This window comes from Pteropus vampyrus, unplaced genomic scaffold (genome assembly GCF_000151845.1).
Source record: "Pteropus vampyrus isolate Shadow unplaced genomic scaffold, Pvam_2.0 Scaffold111, whole genome shotgun sequence".
Lineage (NCBI taxonomy): Eukaryota > Metazoa > Chordata > Mammalia > Chiroptera > Pteropodidae > Pteropus > Pteropus vampyrus.
Genome location: NW_011888892.1, coordinates 2,048,993 through 2,058,085, shown reverse-complemented (window position 1 = coordinate 2,058,085; position 9,093 = coordinate 2,048,993). Strand labels below are relative to the sequence as shown.

Genomic DNA, 9,093 nt, shown 5'->3' with positions numbered 1-9,093 from the left:
GAACACTTTTTTGCTCCTGTCCATCTATTTTAATTAACAAGATGGCTGGTTTTGCCCTCTGAAATGAGTTCACTGCGTTCCCATCTAAGCACTAACTAACCTGACTGGAAGCACTGGGATCTTCAGAAACGGAAGAAGGCATTTCGAAGGGGGCGGGCCACGAAGCCCCATCCGAATCATTTGTCTGACCTGAGCCGGATGGTTCCTGCTGTTCTGCAGCAGATGGAACGGGCTGAGCAGCTCCATCGCCATTGATACTGGCCAAATCAGAAATACAAAAGACCACGTTGTTACTAAAGTAACTTTATGTCATAGTTGACTTGTTTTTAAAAACTGGACTCTATAATCAAGCATAAATCTTATTTCAAAAAAAAAAAAAAGAAATACAAGACACTGAAATGTTAACAATACCACAGTGGCAAGCCTTAAATTATTATTATTTCTGGCTTCAAATTGAAGTTTAGATCGGAACTTAATTTTTCCGCTTAAAATAAAAATAAACAAGTCACCAAGTACCTGTAATATAAAAACTTGGAAAGAATAGCCTTCTGATACCAATGCTCTTTGCTCTTTTTCTTCCTCTGCCACTTCTGATCAATAAGTCTTTGATAAAACTCTTTCAGCCACGTCCAATCACCAGTCTGAATAACATAAGAAATGGATAGATACAAATCAATGTTACCTATTACTCTTTAACAAGAATCACTATTTTTCGAATACTGTTTCATAAACACGTACCAGAACCCTTGTGTTTCCTGACTCAATTCCTATTACCTCTTTAGGAAATGTCCCCGTCTTCCTCCTCTCCCTAAGCCAGGCTAGGGGAGGGGACCTTTCCCCGTGATATGTTCTTTAGTGCCTAAAATAAGCCCCACTATGCACATTGTTTAGAAATTACCCACACATGTGTTTATCACCCCAAAACTGTAAGCTGGTAGGGAGCAAGACTGTGTTTATTCACTGTTGCATCCTAGACCCTGCCCCGTGACTAGTACATACATAAAAATCAAACTGAACTGTGGTCTTTTCCATGGGAAAAGCATTTACTTTAAATGTTAATTTAAATCACCCATACCTTGTCGTCTTTTATCAAAGCATTGCAGGAATAGTCTTTAAAGTGTAGCCTATGGGACCATGAACTATTTGCAAACAGTCCACAATAAGTAGAAATGGAGAGTAGGCCTTGAGACACTACAACATGATTATACTCTACAAAAGCATCATCAATGCATTGGGGAAAAATAGTCATTTATCAACACAGTTTGAGAAGCTCAGTTGTAAGAGAACCAATCAATTCTAATAACCATGTATATAACTTTTAACATTTAACAATTCTAATAATCAGGAATAACTTTTAACATATTTCACATTTCCTGGCAGCCTTGTTTCATGAGACTCTCTTTAATGGAGACATCAAAGTGTTTGTCAAAAATTCTAACTAGTTTCTTAAATTTCAGATTTTTCACAACTTTCTAAATTGGCTTCATCCTTTTCCTTGCAAGAATCCTGGCTATTGGTACCAATAAGGTTCTTCCCTGTCCTCTCTCTATTTTGCCTTTATCACAGCTTTTTTTATTTTCAGAAAAACTGATCATTTCTCGGGCGCTGAGGTATTCAACTATGTTCCCACTTTGGCCTTTCTGAGAAGCAAACCCATATTTCTAGTGCCCCTAAGTTGTTAAAATAATGCTTTTCTGGTCGTTTTCCACAGAGAGCGTTACCTGAGATGACCTCATGAAGAGCTCCTGGATGTCCAGCTCGTCCAGCAAGAGGGTCCTCCCTACGCGGTGCACAGCCATGCTCACGTGGGACTTGCTATAGGGGATCTTCAGGAGCTTTTTTATGTTCTTAAAAACATTAGGAGGAAAAACAGTTTAGAAAGAGTTTTTGAATGTGATTCGGAATCTTTCAAATTTTAACTTCATTCAATTTTAAAACATAATAAACTTTACTTCCCTACAGTTATATAAACTGTACTTTACACAAAGAGCTAATACAAACACATGGAAGGCAGAGCTTTGAAACTAAATCATCTACACTTTACAAGTCATACTATGTTAGTGTAAATGACGGTCAAAGACTTAGTTTTACGAGACAGAATGTCCTAAAGTTAAGTGTGTGTACGTCACACTGTTGCACTGACCTAGGCTTTTAGCATATCACATAAAATTAACCAACTAAGAAGCAACAGATTTTGCTAGAAGCATCATTTCTAATTCTTAACTGATAATATACTAAATTACCCCATTTGAATCACTTTAACTGCTATTTTTAAAACACAACCATCAATATTAGTATTATTATCACTGCCAGTTTTAGAGATTGCTTCTTCCTCTCTAAAGAAAGGAGATGTGGTAAAGAGTATTACTTTAGTAACAAAAAAGGTATTTGATAATCAGACACTTGTATACTTGTATCTTACTTCATCAGTAGTTTTTCAAGGCTACGGAACAGAGTGTGTGATTTGCCCAGCACAAACACCCCATTCCACTCCCCCGTGAGGACACTTACTTCAGAGTCAGAGACAACATCCACATCGTTTCCCACGGAATCAATGAAGTCATATGCCATACCGAAGCTAACAGGGAACGAAGGACACAAGGTCATGCTCAACGATACAGGCAGAGTTTACAACAGAACACTGTATTTCACTGCTTCTAGGATATACATTTTCTGCATTCTGACATCTCTGAACTCAGTATGCCTATCGCCATTGTAGTTGGCCAGTTTTTCCTTCTCAGTGGTATATAAAATAATGGTGTTAAAATCAATAGTATCTTAGACTTGATAAAATACAGTAATAATTACTAGAAGCAATTAATAGGAAATACCTAGAATAAAGACAATGAACAATTATTTTCATTTTTGTGATTAAAAAAAAAAACACAAAAATCTCCAAGAGAGAACAGCTCATTTTAGTGAAAGTTCATTTTAGTGGGAAGATAAGAAAATAAACTACCAGGATTCTAGTCTTTGGGACTGTGTTCCTAGCAATATACAATACAACTCTTTTAAAACACATATGAAAAACGTGCACCTGACCCCAACAGTCAGAATGAGAAAAATATATATTGTGCCAGGTACCACGTGAGGCATATCTATAATCTACAAGCCTGGAAAGCAGCTGATGTCACCATTTTTTTTTTTTAGTTGATAATTAGCTGAGAGCCGGAATACTTACCTAGGACTGCCTCACTTCAAAGCATGTGCTAACAATTTAACAAGTGGTCTAGACAAGTTACTTAACCTTTCTAAGCTTCATTTTGATGTGAAAATTAGTGAACAGTACCTAACTCAAAAGGTGGTTGTGAGAATTAAATGACATAAACATACAAAGTACTCAGCACAATATGTGTACACTCGATATACTTATTTAAATCACCTCGTTACATTTGTGTTGACATGTAATTTATTAAGCCATTCTTCTGAAAGAAGATACATGGACTATTTCCAACTTTTTTCTAGTATAAATATTGCTACAAACAAATATTTTGCAAATATAACTTTTACCTTCTGAGGCATTAGGATAATTTCCAAACGACTAGCTCATAAGATATTAACGTATTTATGGTTCTAACTACATATTATGTGAAAATATTTTAGGTTCAATCACTAAGAGGAAAAAAGAGAACCCCACACAGTAAATGATCTAGAAGAAAATGGGTATTCACACGTTATTCTCTATAAGACCACAGGCCACTCTCTCAACTTTAAATAGCACCAGCAGAATTTCTAGCAATCGTCAAAGTCAGGGTATGTCATCCGACATGCTGGATTTCTACATCAGGTTTTTTCAGACCATATAATCCACTACCATTTAATGAAAACCGCACAGGACGAATTAGGCAGTGTTAAGAGTTTTTCTTCTTGTGTGTCACCCCGATTCTACCTATTCACATCTTCAAAAGGTAAGTAAATTTGCTAAAAATAAAGCGGTTGACTGAATTTTAGTGGTTAAAATTCAGTTTTGTTAATAACATGATGCAGACTTCAGAGAAGCATATGTAACTGATACCTTCATATTGTAATATAATATTACTAGCCGGGGGAAAATAGAACTTTGAAAATCAAATATGACCTTTTCCTAGAGAGCGAATGTATCAAGTTGACGCACATTACAAACAAAACTGAAAAGCAAGTATCAGAGTTCACTGTGGGTAGGGAGGTTTGAGGGACAAGTAAAAATACCATCAATTGATATCTACCTTGAAAATGGCTTGCTTTTCTTACTATTGCCAAGAATGGTAGTTCCTGCTGGCCCTAGTTTGGCACTCTCTCGTAACCAGTTGGCAGGTGGGAGTTTCAAGTCAGTTTTCTCTTCGAGGCGTGCAAATGCTGTTCGAGGAGGGGCAGAAGAATATTTCACCACAGCTGTGCTCTTCACTTCATTGCCTCCAAGAAATAAAGCTGATCCCTAATGAACACATTGAATGAAACTTTAATGACCACCACTAGGAATAAAAAACCCCATCTTTATAAAAAGAAACACTATATCAGGCTTCATAAGAATGCATGTTACTAACAGTACTTAATAAATGTGAACATAAACTGTCACATTGGGTTGTTCTTCACATAGTTTCAAAGGAAAACCATGAGTCGAGGAGTATGATGGTTATAGTTATCAGCTGGGTTATCTCATTGAAAGTAGAGAAGCAGAAACCAGGAAGAGTCGACGAGGAGTATGATGGTTATAGTTATCAGCTGGGTTATCTCATTGAAAGTAGAGAAGCAGAAACCAGGAAGAGTCGACAGTTGTCATGTTAACGTTAAAACACAAAATTTGATAAAACCTCTGTTCGGTATTAGACATTATTTTAACGTCAATAACATACATCTTTTAGAAAGTAGTTTGTGGGGAGATGCCTGGGGCTTTTTTTTTTTAAACAAACGTTTAGTAATTGATGAGTCAGTGCGTTACACAAATTCTCTGAAGCTCTAACTTCATAGCTGGGCACTGGGGGAGCCTCACAGACCTCGGTTAAGCAAGCTCGGTGTCTGAGTTCACGATTCTCCCCATCCTTCCCGCCGTCCCTGACGAACACTTTGCACCCTTCAAGTATTAGCTCAGTCCCATCTCGGTGAGCTGACACCCTCTCTCTTACACAACTGTTTCACATTTGGAACCACATATTTACACGTACGCTCTTTTGGAGCAGAGACTGTGTCTACCTTACCAGTCTTGCAAGTAAATACCTGAATACCTGGCGACAGGCACATAGACGTCCGCTTGTTTCGGGAGGCTGCCGGGAAGGCGTGCAGAAGGCTCCAAAAGCCGCCGGGAACCGTGACAACCCTCCCCTGCGGAACCAACCCGCAGCTCCGAAGCCCTGCAGGTCCCGCCCCGCGGCCGACTCACCTGTGCAGGTTCTTCGGACTCTCCCTGGGTCAGGAGGCTAAGACTTCCTCGAGCAGCGGCCCCGGCCGGTGGAGCCTCGGCCCCGGCCTCCTTGGAGTCCCCCATCACCTCGGTCCAGGGGAGGCGGGGCGAATCAAGACCCGAGGAGCCGCGACAGGAACCCGGACCCAGAGACCCAGCCGCACAGAAAATAAAGCGCCACAGATGCCCCACGCACCGCACTTCCGGCCCCTGACAGGAAGAACGCGTGGTGGCGCGTTCAAATCTCGCGAGCTTTGTGCCAGAAGCCCGGCCACGCCTCCCCCGGTGGAAGCCACCTTCGCGGCGGGGTCGGAGCTGTAGTGCGCCTGCGCCTGTCAGAGCCGCTTCGGGAAACCACTTCTCGCGGTATCTGACTCCCAGGCTCCTCCCCTTGCAAGCTGCTCGTCTTTGTTGCCAAACAGTTCTCGGCACTTGGGATCAGGCGACAGTTGGTGTCGCCTAGGTGGGCGGTTAAATGTCACCAGCGGCTCCCGTTATATAAAGTAGTGAAGTCTTGGCACTCCGCTCCTTTGTAAACCAGTGGCTCCTCGGTTTACAGGCGGGCTCACAGCCCTAGGAAGGGAAGCCGTGCCCAGGTGAGGGGCAGTCCCGACTCGAGCCCGCGGCGACTGGGGCGTCCTGCCTTCGCATCACAATACTTGCGTGGTCCACGGTCCCGCGTGCAGGAGCAGCGGGGCTCCGTGGGGAAAGCTGCGCCGAGATGCGCGGATGAAGCCCTCCGCCTTCACTGAAAGGACGGGTTTCAGAGGCGGTGACACCCCAGCAGGGTTGCTTCGTGACTCGGAGCACCTTCTGAGGGCCCGCTCTATTTGTCAGGCTAAAGGGAACTGGCAAAGGGAATTCCGGGTGGTCCAGGGGCTTCTCGGGCGTTACTGTGCCTAGAACACACCTGGTGATCTAGTTAACGGGCAGATTCTGATTCAATAGGTCTGGGATGAGCCTGAGATTCTTGCATTCCTAAGAGACTCCCAGGAGAGGGGATGCCAGTGCTTTGAGGAGCACGGACGTACAGGAATAGCCAGGGCCGGTTTAAAACTTTGAAGGTGCTCAGCTCCCTGATCTTCGGACTCTTTGCACTCAAGAGCGTATCAACCGTGCAGCCACATCCTTCATAAAAATTTGCTTTGTTTGGCGGTAAAATATTGCACATTCTTTGATAAATTGTCTTTCAGTCATTTACATTACGTTCTGATAACTCAGTACGTGGATAGTCAGAAATCCTTGTGAGTGAGCAAGCTCAACTTACAAATTATTTTCAAATGTCACAACATTTTAATTATATTGAACAAGACATTTGATATAATAGCACATTTTGTAGACACTTAAACATGCATTGATTTTGATATTTTGTTTGTATTTTGCAGTCAATTCTATTTTTTACAAGTAATACATTATAGTAAAAAATTGAACACATATCTAACAGGAGGATGGTTACGTCTGTGTTTGGTACATAATACCATTAACTTGTGTAATTATTAACTCGTTTTTCAAGATATTCGAGAACATTTAAATCGTACGTGATATGTTGAATGATATATTTTTATAAAGCAAATGTGCAATAGAGCCTAATTTTTAAAGCATGTCTATTGCTGTGTTTATGTCTATAAAAACATCTGAGTGGTAAGACGAAGTGAGTCAAACTCTGTTCTTTAAAGTTTTATTTCTCTCCTTTTTCTTCCTGATTGTGCGATACAGGCACACCTCGTTTTATTGTGCTTCACTTTATTGTGCTTCACAGGCGTTGCAGTTTTTTTTACAAACTCAAGGCAAATCACTCCACCAGCAGAAAGATTACAACTCGCTTTGTGGTGGTCTAGAACCAAACCCGCGATATCTCCGAGGTATGCCCATATTCCATAGTAAAATATGCTTAATCTTTTAAGCGTATAATTTAGCTTCTTCTAATCTTTAAAGTCTGTTGTTTTATTGTATAATTCTTTGTAAGAAGGTGTTTCCTGAGCTAGCAGTCATTCTTTCTTCAGGACTCAAGTACTTTGCTGGCTTCTTGAGAAGTAAGTGCTGAACCTTGTTGATGATGCTTAGTGAGAACGTGTGCTGGAAACAGCCCGAGAAAAGGCAGAGAAGAATGAAACAGAAAGAGCCAGGAACTCAGCACAGCACAGGAGAGGTCAGGAGTGGGAGGATCCGGCCTCAGAAGGGGAGGTCATGTTGGGGGTACCTGGGACTCCCAGGAACTACTTGTGGAGGGAAACCTGAGGAGGGGCTGGCTTTCCTGGGGCCACTAACGGGGCAGGAGGAGAGATTTGGGTGGTAAGGCAGAGTGGTCCCTGAGGGCAGGAGAAACTGGTACATCTGAGTTACATAAAGTTTATACATTCTTCTAGCTCTGTGTGCTTGTTTTTTTATTTTCCCTATTCAAAACCTTTTATGTGCTGGGTTTTTTGTTTGTTTTTTTTTAAGTTATCATTGTTTCTAATGTATGTGATTGAAATATAATTTGGAAAAACGGGTCATTACTTCTAGAATTTTAAGGCGCTTATTTATGCTCATTTTTATATTGCATCAGTGTGTGCCTTTCCCCTCCTTCCTTGTCTCCCAGCCCGTCTCAGGATGTGCATCATCTTTGGCCTGTTCTGCCCTGTAGGTGCAGTTACCCTGGTTCTTGTCACCAATCAGTGCTCTCTCCTGTTTACCTGCCTCCCCAGTGCCTGATGCTCTCACCACTTGTGAGATGTTTTTGAGTAAAGAAACTGCTTATAGTTTCCTGCTTATAGTTTTCTGCTTATAGAACAAGTTGTTCCATAAGTCTAAGTTTGCTGGTGTTTTTTCTCTGCCTAGAACACCTTTCCCTTCCTCACCTGGCTTAATCCTTAAAAGGGATCGCAGGTCCCATCTCCGATAGTCTCACCTGCCACCTCCCCCGCCTTACCCAATAGGGTCTCTTTCTTTGTTCCCAGAGCTTGTATGGCTTTATCCTGCACTTGTCACTTTATAGAAAACTATCCGTTTGTATCTGCCTCCCTTGCTGACTGTGAGCTTCTCAGGTTTCACGTGACCATCTCCGTTATGCCAACACCAGGCACAGCACACTGTTTTAGCGCTTAGGCAATGCAGGTAAAATGACTAGTGCCAACAGGCTTTTTAAAATGCTTATCGACCTGTTTGAGACATGAAAACAATGTTGTTGGCTCCAAAATATTATTTGAATCTGCAGAATCAAAGCTAAAAATGTCTAACGAAGTATCTCCAGAATATCGCAAAGGCAACATCTTTACTTATTAAAGTTAGTATTACACAGTTCATTTCATTCTAAAACAATTTCTAGGTTAGATTTTCTCTGATTACAAACATCCTCCCAGCATGCATGATGATTTCAGAGAAATCCCAGTCAATTATAAATTCAGTTAGTTATAACACACAGTGTTTTTCAAAGCAAAATTGGAAATCTTTTCAGAAACTTTTACAGTAAAACAATTATATGGAAGGCAGGGCCCTCGGAGTTCCTCAGCAGCCTTGCCTGCAGAGGGGGACTATGCAGGGAACTCTTGGATTGTTGCTCGTGCCCTTCAGTTTGTCAGAGTCCCCTTCCATGACCTAGTTTCTCACACCTGCCCAGCCTCACTTGTTTACTGTGCCTGCTGGACTTCAAACGCCCTGAGTTTCTGACTCCTGGGCCTGGACCTTTAGAGCTGGATGTGAGATTTGAGATTACCTGAGTCAGCCCCATTCCTCTT

At 41.6% G+C, this 9,093-nt stretch overlaps 1 protein-coding gene and 1 long non-coding RNA gene across 3 annotated transcripts in view; one reads left to right on the top strand and one right to left on the bottom strand.

Annotated features, from left to right (window-relative positions):
- Positions 1-5,757, bottom strand: part of EDRF1 (erythroid differentiation regulatory factor 1) — a 40,768-nt gene extending 35,011 nt beyond the window's left edge. The window contains exons 1-6 of the mRNA XM_023533768.1: positions 5,357-5,757; positions 4,206-4,414; positions 2,512-2,578; positions 1,722-1,847; positions 517-641; positions 101-257 (exon numbers count right to left, since the gene is read on the bottom strand). Coding sequence (XP_023389536.1) covers positions 101-257; positions 517-641; positions 1,722-1,847; positions 2,512-2,578; positions 4,206-4,414; positions 5,357-5,461 — 789 coding nt within the window. The 5' untranslated portion in view covers positions 5,462-5,757. The remainder of the gene's footprint in view (positions 1-100; positions 258-516; positions 642-1,721; positions 1,848-2,511; positions 2,579-4,205; positions 4,415-5,356) is intronic.
- Positions 5,758-5,779: 22 nt separating this feature from the next.
- LOC111743314 overlaps positions 5,780-9,093 on the top strand; it is a 3,503-nt gene continuing 189 nt past the window's right edge. Inside the window, exons 1-3 of one of the 2 annotated variants that reach the window (XR_002781632.1) lie at positions 5,780-5,973; positions 7,137-7,239; positions 7,381-7,526. This is a non-coding gene — a long non-coding RNA (uncharacterized LOC111743314). Of the gene's footprint in view, positions 5,974-7,136; positions 7,240-7,380; positions 7,743-9,093 lie in introns of those variants that run through there. The other variant, XR_002781631.1, reaches the window with a different exon arrangement.